General features: G+C 41.1%; 1 protein-coding gene across 3 annotated transcripts in view; it reads left to right on the forward strand.

The window, feature by feature from the left end:
• The first annotated feature begins 547 nt into the window (after positions 1 to 547).
• The window catches only part of LOC139345216 (prolyl 4-hydroxylase subunit alpha-2-like), a 30,736-nt gene continuing 12,267 nt past the window's right edge, over positions 548 to 19,016 (forward strand). For 2 of the 3 annotated variants that reach the window (XM_070983768.1, XM_070983770.1), the window contains exons 1-7: positions 9,662 to 9,762; positions 11,033 to 11,129; positions 12,385 to 12,536; positions 14,061 to 14,198; positions 15,239 to 15,478; positions 17,510 to 17,706; positions 18,315 to 18,491. In XM_070983768.1, coding sequence (XP_070839869.1) covers positions 9,672 to 9,762; positions 11,033 to 11,129; positions 12,385 to 12,536; positions 14,061 to 14,198; positions 15,239 to 15,478; positions 17,510 to 17,706; positions 18,315 to 18,491 — 1,092 coding nt within the window. In that variant the 5' untranslated portion in view covers positions 9,662 to 9,671. Of the gene's footprint in view, positions 702 to 9,657; positions 9,763 to 11,032; positions 11,130 to 12,384; positions 12,537 to 14,060; positions 14,199 to 15,238; positions 15,479 to 17,509; positions 17,707 to 18,314; positions 18,492 to 19,016 lie in introns of those variants that run through there. The other variant, XM_070983769.1, reaches the window with a different exon arrangement.

Consider the following 19,016-nt stretch of genomic DNA (forward strand, 5'->3'; position numbering starts at 1 on the left):
GGCTAAAACGCAGGTCTACAGCAAAGTCTTTTGTTGCTAAGGTTTTACACACATTTACATTCCCCTACACATAAATATCAGTTTATTTATGATTTGCCACAACCCCATTAATCTTGTTTTGTCACACAAGCATCTCTACATCTCTACAGAAGTTACATCTTGTGCTTTTTTTGATGTAGTCTCTTATTTAAGTCCCTGCCTTTTTGGTCTCTTAGACATCCTGGAATAGAGTTGTAGAGTGAAATATGTCCACTTTCAACTCAAATCAACAAAATCGTCAATTGTTGCAACCTCTCAAATTCTTACATCAGCGCGCTCAGAAGTGAACTACAACCCTTGGCAGGTAACAATGATGGAAATAACTAGGTGCATTTACTCAAATACTGTAATTAAGCATAATTATGAGGTTGTACTTAACATTTTTCTTCATTTCATGTCACTTTTAACTTAAACTTCTCAGCACCTCAGAGGGAAACATTTGAGTCTTTAGTTTACGAGGCGCACTTGAGAGCAGCAGAATAAAAGTCGACGAAGAATGTCCCTGCGCATCTACTTCGGGTATTAAGGTCAGCCCTCCAGGAGGCTCTGTACGTGGCAACGACCAAAACCCCTCTGTCCTACTCACAACCCCAGAGTGCCGGGAGAAACTGCGTCCACATACCGAAGTGTGACGGTGCTCTTTAAACCCCAGGATATTAAAGGTACGATAACACTGAATATTGAGGCTAATTTCCCACAAAGCTCTTGTTTTCATCTCTGGAAGCGGGCTGAACCGAGGAGCTCGCGTGCCTAGCGAACATGCTGTGATGGTTGTCAATAACTGGGGTCAACAGGTTTTTTGGGGGGTGCGAAACGTGTGTCCAGACACTGGAGACCTTGTGGTACGAAGAAGTGAAAGTAACAGCAGCTGTTTTTTTTTCCGTGAGGTGTATATTTATTTCAGACATGTTGGTGGCATTGTAATGTAAGACTGTGCGCGGCGGTCGGGTAAAGTTTCCATGTTTCACAGCGAAAGCGCTCAAACTTTGGAAAGTTTGTGCCAGAGCATCTAAGACAGTGTTATTTACGTGTTATTGTTTATTACAGACATCATGTAAAGCGGATAGGGACCCGGATTTTTGAGTTTTTGCGCAGTAAACGGCCCATAGTACAGACTGCAGGAGGGTCGCGAGACCTTCAGAGCTGAAGTTTAGGGAATTTCTAGAAACAACCGAGCTGACGTCACTGGGAGAGCCAGTATCCAGCTGGAGGTGATGAGCAGACCCGGGATCAGCGCGGCAGAGCGCAAACTCTCAAGTCCTTCTCAGCAGCTTCAGTGCTGCTATTGCACAAATACAGTTAACAAAAGGTCAGGCGGAGTGTGCAGTTCGTATCGAAGAGCTGTTTTACGCATGACTTCACAAAGAAAACCCGGTTTTCCACCGAAGAAATAGTCCCAGTTAAAAGCCATGAGGTGTGTGGATTATACAGAGAAACACAGACACTATTTTTGGAAAGAAATGATGATTTTTCTATACGAATCTCTGCTGCGAGATCCACAAACAAAATGTGAAATCTCAGTGATCTCAAAACTTGCAAAATATAACTGTATGCAACAAGAGGTGAACCAAGGAGGTCTGCAACCAGCGAATATTTCCATTATGGATTAATCTGATGATTATTTTCCTGACTGTTTGCATCAGATGCAATGACAGCTGAGTAAATCTCTGCAGCCATATTTCAACTGATAGGAGGCCAGGTATGTTTTACTGTGACAGGCAGCCCTTTCTAGATGCTCTCCCCAGCCTCTGAATGTGGCAGCTGGGCTGTGGGAGTAGCAGGAAGCTGTCACCTGATTGATGTGCTCAGGTTCAACTCTGCCCAGAAGAAGAGCTCATTCAGACCACAGCTTCACTACAGAGTGACTCATTAACAAAAAATCCGAATTACAGTTTCCTAAAACTGAACTTCATGTCTTTAGATTACAGCTATCCCGATAAATCGGCCAGGCTCATATCACCTGATATTAGCTTAAGACAGATATATCATGTCGGCCTGTAAGGCAGCTGTTAAGTAGCGAGAAATTGCAGGGCAGAAATGTAATTTTTTAATTTCTAATGTCAGGATGAATCACAGTCACAATACAATAAATCAATGTGATCTGCCCCAGCATTATTTGTTGGCCAATATATCATTGTCAGACTTTTTAAACTCCCAAATATCGACATTGGTCTCTGCCTCGAAAATCCAATATCAGTCAGGCTATACTTCATATGTCTTACTGTATGTGACAAGTTGCCTAAAGCCCCAAGATATGTAGTTTATTGTCACATAAGACAAAGAAAAACAGGAAATCCTTCCAAGAGAGAAGCTGTAACCAGGTCATATTTGGCATTTTTGCTTCCAAATCAACTAAAATGATGAATCAGTTATTAAAGCAGTTAAAGATTCATTGTCTGTCCATCAACTAATAGAACAATTGACCAATCATCTCCACTTTAGAACCAACCCTTTAATTTGATTGAATTCAAAGTAGCTCAACAACCAGCAGCTCATCGGGTTCAAAAGGTTATTCAGTCGATAAGAAGCTCTAGAAGAGAAGACGTTAGTCTCTTCCACCCTTTGACAAATGGCACAAATGTGCAGACAATCTCAGCATAAATGGTTAAATGCATGCCAGGTGACTGATGCACTGCAGTGATTTACAATGGCAATAAGAGGATGTGGCAGCCATTGGAAACTAATGGAGGCATTCCCCCGATCTGTCAGCAGTAATTGGGCAATAAGGCAGGTGACATGCACACTGGAGATGTTGATGTCTTACTGGACAAACGCCGAAACATAGAACTGCTGAATTAGATTGTATGAGTCACTGTCTGATCGAACCTTTTCTACGCCTATCTCCTTTTCTTTATGTAAGCTGCAGCCAGTGTCCAAGTGCGGGTGTGTGTCCTCATCATAGATCTAAATGTGGGTAATATATATCTATTAAAACACTGTCAGTGTGTTTACATACCAGAAAAGGCTTTTGGAAGTGGATGGTTCATCAAAAAAAACATGTGTGCTTGCTTATGTAAACCTATGCATGCAGCGTTGAGCCTGCCTGTCTCCATATGTTAATACATGGTTTAAAATGAGTCTCTCTGTAAACAGTGACGCTGCACTATGAATGAGCTCTTCTTCCAGGCAGAGATGAACCTGTTTGTTACAGAGATATCTGGCAGTAGTTTAGCTGCCACGTTTGGATGTTTGGCCAAGTTCAGAGGCTGAAGAGAATATTTAGAAATGGGTGTCCCTCAAGGTAGAATAAACCCAGCCTATTTTTAGTTGCAGTAAGGCTGCAGATGTTCTTTTCAACCCTCATTGCATCTGAAACAAATTTCCTTTAATGTCAACCACATATGTCCAGCAAAAATCTTGGATGAAGACTTGAAAAGCCCTTTAAACCTTTACCCCTGTCCTCCCTAATAGTTCCCTATAGTACCTACCCATTACATGTGTTTGGTGGAGACTTTTTGTCTAAAGCACATTACAGTAAGTGCATTCAAACTGAAAGGGAACAAGAGCAAGAGTCTATGTAGTTTACAGGATTGGCTAAACTATGTCGGAAATGCTCACTTCCATTGTCTGAGGGCAGGGAGGAAAATGCCAGTGTCAGTAGTATTTCTGTTAGGCTGGCTGCATAAAGTTGTGAAATTTCCTCAAAACTGGAAAACCTCTTGACCGCTCAAGTGAGGATGAGTGGAAGTGAAAGTCAACGCAGATTTTTCTGCACTTAGTTCAGAGTGTTCAGAGTGAATCTGGTGGTCACTGCTGATGCTAAACAGAGACCAACCCTTCAGGACATCTGTTGTCTTATCAAATGATGAATCAAAATTTCATCATCCTCGTGAGCAGAGCCACAGATGTGGCACGTCACATTATCTGTAAGAGATTTATTTTAATCTAAGATGAGTATGGTCTAATTGAAGAGGGACTTTGACAAGTTTCAAGTTTGAATCTGACATTGTTTCCTTTGCTAGTGGAGAGTTAAATCCCCCCCGAGTCTGACAGGCAGCGACTGTCTGAGCATGTTCACAGCCTGTGGATACTGTGTGCACATGCACACACTGAGCTGTATGTGGCGTGTTATGTAACATGTATGTATCGTTTTGCACACGTGTGTCAGCCTGATTTTGTGTGTTAATGTTGAGTATGCCTGTGTATGGGAGGTTTGAGCCAGTCCTGCTTACTGATTAACATCAGTCTGAAAAATACCTGTTTAGCATCAACCACGCGCTGTTTCTGTCAGCGCAGCTCTTACACTCTTCACAGTGTGCAAAAAGTTGGCAAGCATCTTGTCTATCCTATGAGGAATTCAGTTTTCTCTGGCCTGCAACTCCTAACATAAATAGGTGTTTTCTTACTCTGGACTAGTTTTATCACAATTTTGGAATTTGGTCTTGATTTCCAAATGCAATGTAGAAAAAAGGGAACTGCCATGATAAGTAAGAAAAGCCAGCAAGCAGAGTGTTTCCAGGCTTGAGTTTCACAACTTTTGCAAAGAGGCGTAGAGGTCATCTGGACAGTCAAGCTCTGTGAGTTAATAGTTCCATATTTTGCTCTAGGAAACATAAATTTTTGGCAACATGTTAGCTGTTTGAGTCTGCTGCACTGAGGCCTGTAGCTGCCTCAATAGCCAGGCTGCAGTTCAAGCTTATGTCAGTCTTCTCCTTTTTCATTTACCTCAGCCTCATCTTTATCTTCTTAATCTTAATCTTTGTTTAACTATCCCACTTCCTACAATTATTGAAGCTTTTTTAAAATATTGGGTGTAGGTCCTTTGCAACAGGATTGAACTGCTGCTCCAGTCATCTCTCCTGCTCACATCGGCTCCAGTATACTTTGCTCTTGTTTGGAAATTCTTCTTTTTTAAACATGACTGGGGAACAAAGGATGAGAACGATCGTCAACTAGTCTTTAAAAATAAACTTCATCCTTTTATCTTGACATACGTTCTTCCCTGAAAACTGGAAAAGAGGTATGTTTTAATAACTTCCTCCAACTGGCACTTGTGTGACCCAACACAGCTGTTGCTCGTATCGGCCAGGTTATTCTCTGCCGGTTTGTTGTCAAGTGAGGTCCAGCAGAACAGAACAAGACAGATGTTGAAAATGTTCCTGTCTGAGTGAAAGTTTGCTCCGTAGGAACCCCTGCCCCACTGCAGACCTTGGATCCTGACTGCTTTGCCAGAGACTGTGTTACGCTGGTTTCTTATCTCACATAGAGCCACACCTCCATGTAAAAACGCAAAAGTCTGGAAGCACTTGAAGCCGATAGCTGGCTGCAGATGAGTTCCTGAGGTTTGCTGTCATCGTTCACTCCAGGCAAATTGTGAACACAACTCCAGTGCTCACCTGTAAATCAAGAAAGGAACAAGAAAAGCTGTTGCTGTCACTTAAAAATGCAAACAAAAAACCATGCAAACCACTCCAGAATTATTTTACTGCATCAAATGATGTTTCATTATCGATTTTCCTGGTTAATTTAGTCTATAAAATGTCCTCAAAAGTGTTCATCACAGTTTCCCAGAGCTGAAAGTGATGTCTTCATATTGCTTCTTTCATCCAACCAACAGTCCAAAACCCAAAGACTTTTCATTTGCTTTCAAAAATTACAAAGAAAAGCAGAAAATCCTTATATTTGAGAAGCTGGAAGTGGAAAATGTTTAACATATTTACTTGAAAAACGACCGAAACAACCATCTATTATAGAAAGAATTGACAATTAATTTTCTTTCAACCGACTGATCGTCTAATTGTTGTGGCTCTGTTTTGTGGCATACACTTTGCATGTAGCTGACCGACTCGTCTTGTAGCTGCCAGGCTCAGAAATGTCTCACATCCCCATATCTCACACAAAGGATTTATCTTGTTAAATCTGGTTCCTTCTGGCGATGCTGCGAACAACGAGCAATGTGAAAACACATCAGATGACGCACGTTGATGTTGAAGAAAGTGTTCTCTGCAGATGGGAAACCTGCAAGCTGCTCATGCTTCAAAAGCCTTGTCGACTTCAGCAGGTGCACTGAGTATTTCTGCTGGTACAGAATTAAATCTTGACCCAGATTTACATAATAAGTTGGTGAATGTCCCACAGGTGTGTCCAACAAGGTCACATTATTTAACGTTTTGCTGACCTCTATTGTATTTCGAAGTAAGTGAAGACCGGTTCTTGTTCTTTGCTCTGGTTCTTTATTTAATGCACAAAGCGCAGGTCTGCCACACAGGAAGACATGTTGCCCTGTGTGTTTAAAAATACAGCTCTCTGCTCCTGTCCTCTCATGACCTTCTCATATCATATCCTGTCCCGTCCCCGGTCCTCTTCCCTGCATTTGCCAGAGCTGCTGGGCAGGGGTCTGGACTGTCAGGAATGTGGTGTAGTAATGGTAACAGGCCTCTTTCCAGGAATGTGATATGGGTGTTACAACCTGCAACAACGGGCAGGACTGTGTTTGGGCTGCGTAATAACACAGGCTCTAAATTACAAGGAGAAACATTTAATCCTTTTATTTTTACTTTAGGACTCTGATAATAGTTATCTGAGCTGGCACTCATTAAGTAAACCAAAAGCCCTCCTAGATATAACATTAAATACTATTAAGAACACATTTCCCCGAGACTTCAAAGTCACTGTCAGCCAGAGGTAGAAGTTCTGCTTTTAGACTGATTGATTTCACTGTTTTTCACACTAAAATGAAATCTGTTTTTGCGACACAGATAATTCAGGCAAAGCTCTGGCCTTGGTCTGCTTTGGTCCATGTGCACCCAAGCCAACTGACCACAATTATCATGCATGCATAACCAATATGTGTTTAGTCCTTTCAATAATCATGCTAGGTGGCTGAAAATGATTCAGTGTGCATTGCATGGAGCTGGTTCAGATCTTTAGCTGTATTTTCTTAAATTCAGTGTGATTTGTGAGGATTTTGACAGGCATCATTTTCTATGTGACACAAAAGAAGCTGAAATCCATTGAGTAGCTCAGAGGACGCTTGATTTTATTCCAAATGTAACTCTGCGTTTCCACATCTGTGGAGTATGTAGGCATGTTTGGAGACAAGTTAGAACAGCTCTGCAGCTCTCATACGCTGTGGAAGAGACAGAATGACTGTTCAGAGCTGAGAAAATTGATCACATGCCTTTACTTCCAAGCTAAAAGGTAACACCAAATATGTGCCGCTTTGTGAATTTTGGTGTTGAATTGCAGGCACTGACCTGTCCACTGACAGTCCAGGCAATGCTTTGGTGCATTCCAGCAAAATGACTATAATTGTAAGTGCTTCAACTTGGTTCAAGAAAACTATAAACTTCAGGTTTTCTCTTCCTTTTTAAGGTTTATCATTAAAAACACAGTTAAAGCTCAGGACTCTCCTATCACTTTATCTGGAGTTTGCTTCAGTCTTGCAGGGCATGCTGAAAATTCGAAAATTAGAGCTCACCCTGACGTGCTAAAGCCATTTCACAGCCCCTCACCAAGAACAACTCCTGTTTAGTTAGTACCATATGGCGCGGTTGTCTTGATGTTTGCCTCATTAAAGGACCCATTTGTTACAAATAGGCCAGATTATACCTTCTGTTGCCTTGTTTGTTTTACAAAGGACTTGATGAAGGGTCCACTCAACACTTTTTTCCCCTGTAGATATGTCATAGGTGTTAATGGCTTCTCAGACATGATGCTGGTGTCTTTGTGTCTCTCCGTTTCTGCTTAATGCATTGACTCTGTCGTGACTTATTTTGGCAACAGCACAAAGTCGATTTGTATTTTGTCAGCAGGTGTCACATAAGTGAAATTATTTCTTTTCACCTGGAGCAGATTCCTCACAAAGTTATTACTACACTAACGATTAAGGTGGTCCTTTTGTGCTTCACTGGGTCTGTCTCTCAAAGCCTTTGATTAGACAGCGGCGCAGACAGAAGTATGTGTGTGTGGGTGCGTCTGCATGCTTTACACAGCCACCAGTAAATAGTCATCATTGAGAAGTGATGTATTGGAGCAGACTTGGATGAAATCCAAGAGGAGAAAGTGGAGCAGTGTCGCTTTTCACCTCAACAAACCTCACAAAGCTGATCTCAGTGCTGGACTGGGAGCAGAGTCTCTCCCATGCCATATGCCATTGTTTAGTCCTGCTTTTTCAACCTCATTTCTGTTGTTGGCTCTACAGCAGCTGAAAGTGCACCCAGCTCATGTTACTTTGCCCCAGTTAACACTACAGTTTGTTTGATAGGACAAATATTAGTGAAGGAAATGTGGCAACTTCTGACAAGAAAATCATAACAAACCTAGAAACAATAGGCTTTGCGACGCCGTTTGACCTGAAACAACAATCTTCGCTTAATATTTAGTGTGTATTTGCTTGATATTTTTTCCTCATTGTGCCAATTGTAGGCCTGCAGCTAAAGATTATTTTACATTATTGATTGTAATGCATACACGCATTTAATCTTCTTAATCATTTAGTCTACTGTAGAAAATAGAGGATTATCACCCAAATTTGCAGCTGTGTCCAACTTTGTTGAACTTTATTCCTCATTTCAGCTCCTTGTGTAGCTATCCGGCCTGCAGCTTCACTGGCTTGTAGGGCTGAACAATAAATCGAAATAATATGGAAATCACAATATGGCCAAGTGCAACATCCAAATCAGGAGCTGTAACAGCTGGATGTCTAAATAAGCGACTGTTTGCTGTGTCAATATTGTTTCACATCTTGTTTATGGTGCCCCCTAGTGGCCAAAATGTCAGTTATTGCAGGCTTAAACAGTCACTTGATTATCAAAATCAGGTAAGTTAATCAACTAATAAATGAATTGACCTTTGCATCTCTAGCCAAATAGATCTTTAAATCCCTAATCATGTGAAGGATATGTCCTGCTGTACCTGATTTGAGCTTCAGTTTTGAAGGAGAGTTACTTGTGAGTTTTTTGCAGTGCAAGCTCTGGTTTTTAATTCTGCCTGAGCTTTATTTAGCCATTTTTCAATAGGCATCTGGTGGCCATGTTGAATTCTAGAGAAGAACAAAGAAAAGGGAAATGGGATTTCTACTGACATTACGCTCACCAGATGTTTGCACCATGTACTTGAGATTTCATTATACATTTTGTTCTTATGATCGCATCTGCTGCGTGAATATTACAGATACACTCCATATACTTTGCAGATACAGAATGTTTTATTGCAAAGAACGCACACAAAAACAAAAGGCTCTTCTTTTTCCACATTGTCCTTTCTTAGTCTTTCTTAGTGAGAACTGGGCACAGAGGCCATTATGACAGCATGCCTCCCAGCAGGGATTAGTGACTCATTTATAGGAAACACACTGGAAACTTTGAATATTGTTGGACCCTCATTTCAGCACGGAAACACAGCGTCATGCATAAACTGTCGACTCAGGGTAATGCAAATTGCAAGTTTGTGATTTAAGAATAAGGACAGTTTTTGTTCACAGTGCTTTTTGTCAGTTTTTAGCAGCGATTATGAAAGCACAGCACAGTGAGGATTATCGATGGATGCAATATTAGATAGGGGAACAGCTGGACTAAAAAAGAAGAATAACAGACTGTTTTGCAAACAGAAGTGTTTTGCTACATGAAAATTAGCTTATATTGTGTAAATCTGTTGTGATTATGTTTGTCCTTGCAGGTTAAAGAGACAGAATGAGGAAGTTCCTGTCTTACGTCCTCTGGGCCCTGCTGTGGTGCTGCTGCTGCTGTCAAACAACCAGGGCAGAAATCTTCACATCTATAAGTAGGTTCAAAAAGCTATTTTTCTAGTCTTCTTGGTATTTTGATAGATTTAGAATAAATTTACAAAGCTTCCAGCTTTCATTTGATCCATTGTGAGATTTTATGGGCTCAGTTTGGCACCAAGTCTGTTTTGGTACATTCTTTCTCTACACATCAAAAGTAACATTGAAGCCAATACTTCGTTATTATGTATATTGAAGTCAAAATGCTGTAAAACCCTGAATGTTGCATTGAAAGCTACAATAAACTCATAGCAGATTGTCCTGCATGGACGGCTTGGATACATATTGTCCCATTTTGATTTCAGTTTCTTGTGTGTGTTGTCATGTAGTCTAATAGTGTAGACTGACACTGTTTACCTCTGTATGGACATTTTTGTATGCCACAGTTATATTGTTTTTGCATTATTCTCCTAACTATCAGCATGGCTATGACTCTTGAAAAAAATTAGAGGTCAAAAAGTCCACAGGTCTGTTTAACTAAGCTATTGTATATTGACTAATTGGGAAACTGAAGCTTGTCACAATCTTTGAATATGAGAATCAGCAGAGTGCCAAAGAGACTTTCAAGCTCAAGAATGCACGTCTTTCCGTTCGAGGTTTTCCATGGAGGAAGTGGCGAAGAGGCCAGAAAGTCTTGACTTTATTTTGAGGCTCCCGGAATAGCCTTTAAAAGAAATAATGGTGGTCTAGTAATTCCTTAAATCTGTTGAAACTGCATTTGATGTACAGTATGCATCACATCACTGAGCAGGTTGCATTTCACCAGATAAACAGTCACTTAAATCATGTTGATTTACTTCGTATGACTCTGCTGGTTACACGCAAAAACAATGAAAGTGTTTCATTACTCGTCTTCCCTGGCAACCCCTGTGAATTAACCATGGCTGACGGTTTCCATGGGATTGTTTACGACGCATGCTCAGCCCCTCGAGGGCTACAATCAAAGCCCCACAGTTTGTGGCTGAGGACTTATTTTTACTTCAGTGTGAGTCTGCGGCAAACAGTGTTACCAGAAATACATTTTATAGGCTTTTAAAGCAAAGAACAGCAGAGGTAAAACATGTAAAAGTTGTTATTACTCACATCTCTCATCTCTAGTTTTAAATTAGAAATGGGAAGATTTTTGGGGGAAATACTAAACATGCACATAACCTGAATTTGTAAGCAGTAACAAAGGAAATTAAAAAGCGGCACGTCTTCTCAGTGAGAGAGGTGATGCTGATTTTATGACACCTCTTACTCATTAACGGTATCTGTCTCTCTCTGCAGGCCAGATGACAGACCTGATCTACACAGAAAAAGAGTTGGTCCAGTCTCTGAGGGAGTACATAAAAGCAGAGGAGTCCAAGCTTGCTGCTGTCAAAAGGTACATTTACACACTGTAGACTGAGTACTGTGCTTGAGCACGATTTTGAGGTCATTGATGAGTACCTGCTCGGCTCCTCGTCATGTTTTAGATGTCTACGAGGCATTAGCAGTTCTGCTGTACAGACGTTTCCCCTCTAAACTGCTCAGATGGTTTGATTTAAATGTGTAGCATATAATTTCTGCAATTGGAGGTCTCTCAGTCCAAGCAGTGATAACAAAAGACGCACTTTGATGATGTTGTGATGTAGCGTGGAATCATGGGAGTTCTTGTCGTTGTTAAAAAAAACAGTGCCAGTGAAAATCCACCTGACAGGAGGAATGTAAAGGACGAGGTAATGTTTTAAAGTTTTGTTGACTTTGCATTCGGAATTCAGAATTCAGAACTCAGAACTTATTTTTTCTTTATGAAAACAAATGAGTCATTTTTACTTTTAATTTAACTTAAGTATACTTCATATAGTACTTACATACTTTAGCAGGATTCAGAAGAAAGTGTTTCTTCCATTCTAAACCATGATGATGTTGACGGGTTTGAGAGTGTGTCATGTGATATCTCTTCGTGTGGATTAAGGCATCAAAATCATCGCAATAGAACAGAACCGCGTTATACCGTTCAGACGTTGTCCACAAAATGGGCAAAACACCACCGGACCGCTGTCCATCTTGGGTCACGATGAGGTCCTCCTCCTCTCCTTCTTCTTCGGCAACCAACACTATGACCTCCAAACACAAATACAACAGTTCGGATTGGCTGCTCCGGTTATCCCTTCCAGGTCATCCACGGAGTTGGTACATTCCCTTTCCGTTAGATTTTGGAACTTGTAAAAGTGTTTCGCCACTTGTAAATTTGTCTCAGAGTTTGTAAAGGTGTTTTTCATCTTGATAATTTGTTTATTGAAATGTAATTTTGTTTCAGTGCTTGTAAATGTGTTTTGACAATGTAATTTTGTTTTATGATTTGTAAAAATGTTTTCAAAATGTAAATTTGTTTCAAGCTTTGTAAAAGTGTTTTGCACTTTGTAATTTTGGTTTGCACCTCCCGGCCACCGTAAAGTCCTGCTCGTTGTTCCTACCTTCTATTACCCCAACACAACTTTTTTTGTCTGCACATTTGCACTTGACTTTTCTGCCTAAGTTAAAAAGAGCAGAACATCTATTTTAACATCACTGGAATATGAGTAAGTAAGTAATATGGAGAAAGAGTACAATGTCGTTTGTAAGTTATAACAACACTTTGTCTGTGTGTCTCTTAGCTGGGCCAATAAACTTGATGATCTGACCAGAGTGTCCACCTCTGACCCAGAGAACTACCTGGGCCACCCAGTGAACGCCTACAAACTGATGAAGAGACTCAACACCGAGTGGTCTGAACTGGAGAGCCTGGTGCTTCAGAACCCCTCTGATGGTAAGAAAAGAAGGAAAAGGAGGAGGAGAGGAGCTGGACTAGGGTGGTGTGATTATTTATGTATGCTTTGTTTGCCTAAAAATGACTCCTGCTGTATCTGTGAGTTTGTGTTATTTGGCCACATGCAGCTATGGTTCTGTTGGACAGAGTATTTGCTGTGATAACAAGCTCAGACTATGTGTGTGCAACAGCTCAGACGAAAAACATACAACATAGACCAAAACCCAAAAACTTGGATTACTTCCCTCCAGACCAGTTGGTTTTGCATCTTTGCCTTAACCACAGCTGCATCTGTTAGCCTTCATTCTTGCCTTTCCACTGACATGCATTCATCCAACATGTAGATATCTCTTCATGTCATATAATGCATCTGAAGGACAGCATTCACCTCATTTTTTTAATTCTTTTTCTGTTCTCAAATTTACATCCTTGCTCATGTGCTTGTTTGTGTGTGGAGGGGCTAATGATCCCACCCTCATTGAAACATGAGAGCAGAGGACATTGATGATCATGCAGCGCATTGTCCTGGCCTGTACAATACAAGGGAGACACTTGGGCAAGCGGCAAATATAAAATCCATAACGGATGTAAGCAGAGAGATTATAGGTTCAACCGTGGAGTGGAAATTTCTGCTTAAATACTCCAACCGTATCCCCAAATGGACAGAGACAACAGAAGCTGTCATGTTTTACTGTAGCTACAGCTGTTCCTCATCTCTGCACATTTGGCAATGTTCTCCTTGTGTGTGTGTGTGTGTGCGCGTGCGTGCGTGCGTGCATGCGTGCGTGCGTGCGTGTGTTTGGCTTGGCTGTAGGTCCATATCTGTGTGAGGCAAATAAAATGAGCATCGCATCAATCATGTGTCAAACGAGTGAATCTGTATACGTGGCCATTCAGATTCAGAGAGTGAGAGAAAGCTTAGAAACATGAGGAGATAGTTTGCAGTTTTCTTTACGTTAACAGGTAACAGGCAATGTCTTCCTTTTCCTCTTTGGCAACACTGATGTATTCACATCAAGTCAATAAAGCAAGTTAAAAGAAAAATTGACCCTGAGAGAAAGATGGAATTCAGACCTCGGCCATTTATACATGATATGTAGTTTCACTGCAAACATACTGAGACAGAGGGGAGGAAAATAAAGAGGAGATCTACAAAGACTTAATCCTATTACAAGCAAGGGGTGCAGTTTTTTGATTAATTTATTTGCATTTGATAAATTAGTATCAATATCATTTATCTTCACTTTGCTATAAGAGGGGGACTGACTCATTAAAAGATGTCCTGTTCAAAGTTAAGGGAATAAAATGTGGGAATAGAATCAGGGGAGTTTAATGCAGGTTCTCCTGTCATGTTTTTTATAATCACACCTTTTAAGACTTCCTTATGTGCATGCACTGTATTTAAACATGGCCTTAAAAGTGGCTAAAATTTGTGAAAAATCAAGCGATTTGAATGCTCAGTTATTGCATGATTGGGCACCTTTTTCATTCATTCCTTACAGTGTTTTCTTACTTCCTCTCCAGGGTTCATTTCCAACATGTCTGCACACAGACAGTACTTTCCAGATGAGGAGGATGAGACGGGTGCAGCCAAAGCACTGATGCGTCTTCAGGACACGTACCAACTGGATTCTGAGGCTTTCTCCAGAGGAAAGCTGCCAGGTAACCAAGGAGTGTGCACTGATCATTTTAGAGAATGTGAATATATTAAGAGGGGCAGACTAGTGCAGAAAAAAGGAAGGAAGACTGAACCCACCCATAAAGACTTTTAAATAGTGTGACTGTGTGTGTTCGTACTATACTACACTAAATTAGGTCATGTTGACCAGTCCTCACTACTTCAAGTGTGCGGGTTTGACTTTTCACTAAAAATTACAGTTAGTTTCATGTGAGGTTGGAAGTGTAAGGTTATTTTAAGTTTTATTACTTTGGTTCTAGGTCATTAGTGGATTTAGGATAAATGTGCATGTGGTTAGGACACTAACGACTCAATTATAGTTCCATTATTTCAACATATTGAATTCATCAGCCTCAAATTCAGCTGTATTTGTTAATACGGCCCTTCATCTTCAAAGGACTTCACAGATCTAGACTTCGCAGTGCGCCGTGCTGTCTGCTCCATGGCTCTGTGTTACACACATATCACCTTTAAAGCCATGAATGGTCACTTGAGACGCACTTGAAGCATGGCTGCTAGGTTTGAACTGCAATCCCATTTCAGTGTCATCTAGATGCTTTGGATACAGCACAAACATGAAAAGGTGTGTTCTTGTGTGTACTTCCGCAGGTATCCATGTATTATGCGGCACAAGCCTGTTTTTGTACGTGTATCTGTGCCAGTTCATGCTGATCTTGGATCCAGCAACCTTGGCTGATAGACTCTACATGTCTGAATCTGCCCAACAACAAATAACTTCACAGCCGTACACAATGGATAAATGTCCAAAGTGTGACGAAAGATGTGCACAAGAGTTTTCCGTTTTCACATTTTGGATGGTGTTCAGTTGTGAATAAAGCTTAAAAGCTTAACAGGTGGGACACCAAAGTACCACCATTAGCCTCTCTCTGCTTCATAAGTTGGTCAAACTTTTGTGATTTCATGCAGGGAATTTTATTCGTATAAAATGTGATGAACATGATTCTTGGTAAGTAAACACAGCACAACATGGCCATTGTTTAAACTGAGTGAATCCTGTACCCAGGTGTGCACTCCAATGCCCTGCTGACAGTGGACGACTGCTTCGACATGGGAAAGACGGCTTATAATGATGCGGACTATTACCACGCTGTGCTGTGGATGCAGCAGGCCTTGAAGCAGCTGGACGCCGGGGAAGAAGCTGTGGTTTCAAAAGTGGACATTTTGGATTACCTCAGCTACTCTGTGTACCAAATGGGAGATCTACCTCGAGCCATTGAGCTGACACGCCGACTAGTGGCCATTGGTAAGGTGCAACATGTGCAGACTAATTCACATTACATATGCTATCCCAGTCATTGATCTAAGCCTGAGTCAACCTCATTATCTTCCTTTCTTGCAGCCCTAAAGGATGGGTGAATGGGTTCATGGTCTCAGTTTTTAGAAATCTTAAATGGCACTTTTGACATGTATTTCTGGAGCATTTTTCCATTGCCTCCCATAACACATACAGAGACCACTTAGCTGACCCATACAGCCACAATGCTCCACTGTGGGGTAATTGATGGGTTGCTGTCTTGCTGTTGCACTAATCACTACGGTACACCCTCCTCTCACACGGCAGTGGCCTTGCCAGAGCAGCAGGGTGTAGTCCATCCACAGTAAGGGCCCGTGGTTTGAAAGTGTTATTTTAGTCTCTGCATCAAGGACTCTGCTGACAGCTGCAGGCCATCATTTTAGAGCTGTGGTATGCTTGTTTACATGTCAAGTAAAATGAATTGAGGTAGATGTAGCAAAGATAGTGAAAATTCACTTTAAACAGCTCGTACACGCCCAGAAAAGACATTGGAAATGGTAAAGAATATAGAAAAGCTAAGAAGAAAGGTGTGGTCTAGATTAAGCAGCTGAATTGTAACTGGAAAATCAGGAAAAGGAAAAGCAAAGGGCAAAGCAAGCAATCACATTCACTCTGTTTTAACATGTAAACGTTAAAAGTCGCAGACAAATACAGCACTTCCATTTGTTTAAAGGAGCAACAAAAGTCAACAGTGACAAAACAATAGAAACAAAGAGCATACAGAGTCAAAGGTCGACAAAAATCCACATCATGCTCGTGTACTAACACTTTAATGGGACAGTACAGCAAGCAGGTGGGCTTGCTAGAGTTCGACAGTGTAATGGGGGAAAAAAAGGAAGAAAAGGCAGAAAAGCACATTATATTACTTTCTAATCACCCTCATCGCTGTTACGTCAAGTGCTATTTAAATCAAAGTCGTAGATAGTTTTCTTTGGCAGATCTGCATTGGTAGGAAACTGTCGTCATACTGGTCATCTGCCAGGACTGAATTTGTTTAACTAAATCAGTATAGTGCAGCACTGTTGGAAAAGTCTGAGCGGTGCTCTCCCTGGTTCAAATTACCTCCACAAACACCTCCAGCATATTTACTCCCTGCAAAAAGAAGCTTATGTAAGTCAAAACTTAGGACACACTTTGTTTATTGTTTATGTTCCTGTAATTTTGGTCAGCTTTGCTCATAAAAATGACCAGGAGGCACACAGATTTTGTGTATTTTCGCAAAACTCCACAAGGGGGTGTACTCTCCATACTATACCTGTGTTACTGCTTCAGTACATCAAACATTAACCGAAGGACACAAAGGATTTACTGTGCTGTAAGACATGTTCAAATCATTTACTGAAGTAAACACAGCAATACTGCTCCATAGAATACTCCAGTACAAGCCAAAGTCCGGCATTAAAAATGTAACTCAAATAAAAGTATTGAAGTAGCAGCAATAAAATGTACTTTAAGCACCAACACTAAAAGTGTCATCGTGGAGAATGGCCCCTGCCAGCATGGTGTTATGTATTGTTGGATCATTATTATTGATGCATTTAACATATAAGCTGTATTTTGATGTTGTAGTTGGTCTCTGTGGTGATGATTTTACTGCTTCATATGTGGTCGGGTAGCTTAATCCACATTAATACATCATATTTTATAAACCGAGCGTATGTTTTCAATAGTCCTCATTAGTAACTAGTAACTATAGCTGTTGATGAAGGGCAGTGGTGTAAAAAGTATCTTAAAATGGAAATTGTACCATAGTACAGTACATGAGTAACGGTACTTAGTTACTATCTACGAATGTAGACGGAGTTCATTGAAGCTGAAACGTGATGTCCACATTAAATCATACAATTGTATAAAGTATATTTGTTGTTAAAGCTTACAGAAGTTCAAGAGTTGAGTCATGAAGATTCACAGTTCAAATTCCTTTATGCTTCTCAGTTGAGATTGGAGCTGCTGAAAACCAAACATTTATTGTACCAACAGACTCCAGCCACCAGAGGGCAGGAGGAAACCTCCGTTATTTTGAGCGGCTGCTGTTCAAGCAGCTCAACGAGATGAACCAGAATTATGAGCCTGTCTCAGAGGAGCCCATCCAGCTGGGAACCTACAGCAGACCTAAAGACCATCTGCCAGAGAGAGAGGCCTATGAGGCCCTCTGCAGAGGAGAGGGGCTCAAAATGGTGAGACACAAACAGGAAAATAATGGTATGTTGAGAATTAGACCTGTAGCAGAGATAATAGATTAAGTGTAGGCTAAGTGAAGGTTTTTTTTCATACTAAAAAAGTACAGCTTTAAAAACAGGGAAGTTAACAGCAAACAATTGAGTGTGTTACTTGGGTGCTTTTCTTGGACTGTATTAATAGCTGAATTGTTTCACAGATAGAGCTTCAACAGCTGATCAAGGAATGTATTTAATATTAAAGAGCAATGTGCAAGAACCTGCAGTACAGCGACACCAACACATAAAGCAGAAAGCTTGCAATAACTGCAGACACAAAACATACCTTCACCATGCAGGCAGTGCTTGACTTTAGTTAGTTTAGGTGTTTTCAGTTAGGTAGAGTTATTTTGAGAATTAGGTGAGGTTGCTCAATGCTGCAGAGTAATTATATTGGTGTATTCAGTCTTACCAGGTGTCACAGTCTGCACCCAAACATGTAAAACTTGGATGGGTTTAGCCTGAGTTTGCAAGTCTTCTTATAGTTGAAGTGCTGGCAATCCATCAACTTGTGCAAAAAACCAATTGAAAGGTTAAATGTTTTCTGTTTGTCCTATTTATTTTGTCAGAACGAAGCAAGGCGCAGCCGTTTGTTCTGTCGCTACCAGGATGGTAAAATGAACCCTCGTCTCCTGCTGAGGCCCATGAAAGAGGAAGATGAGTGGGATAGCCCCCACATTGTACGCTACCTGGACATGCTGTCAGACGAGGAGATTGGGAAGATAAAGGAGCTGGCTAAACCAAGGGTTAGACAAGAAGCAATAAATGAATGATAATAAATCAAAAAATTCTGCACTTACCACAAGACATAAAACAAAATTAGAGCGATGCTAATAGTCTTGATAAAGTTTATCAATAGTGATATTACACTGGGGCTGCACGGTGGCGCAGCAGGTAGTGCGCGTGCCTCACAGCAAGAAGGTTGCCGGTTCGATCCCCGGGTCAGGCGGGGCCTTTCTGTGTGAAGTTTGCATGTTCTTCCCGTGCATGCGTGGGTTCTCTCCGGGTACTCCGGCTTCCTCCCACAGACCAAAAACATGCTCATTAGGTTAATTGATGACTCTAAATTGTCCGTAGGTGTGAGTGTGAGTGTGAATGATGTTTGTTTGTCATTACATGTGGCCCTGCAATCGGCTGGCGACCGGTTCAGGGTGTACCCCGCCTCTCGCCCACTGTAGCTGGGATAGGCTCCAGCCCCCCGCAACCCCGAAAGGGATAGGCGGTATAGATAATGGATGGATGGATGGATATTACACTGTCCAGTCCTAAGT

The sequence above is a fragment of the Chaetodon trifascialis genome, chromosome 16 (assembly GCF_039877785.1).
Source record: "Chaetodon trifascialis isolate fChaTrf1 chromosome 16, fChaTrf1.hap1, whole genome shotgun sequence".
NCBI lineage: Eukaryota > Metazoa > Chordata > Actinopteri > Chaetodontiformes > Chaetodontidae > Chaetodon > Chaetodon trifascialis.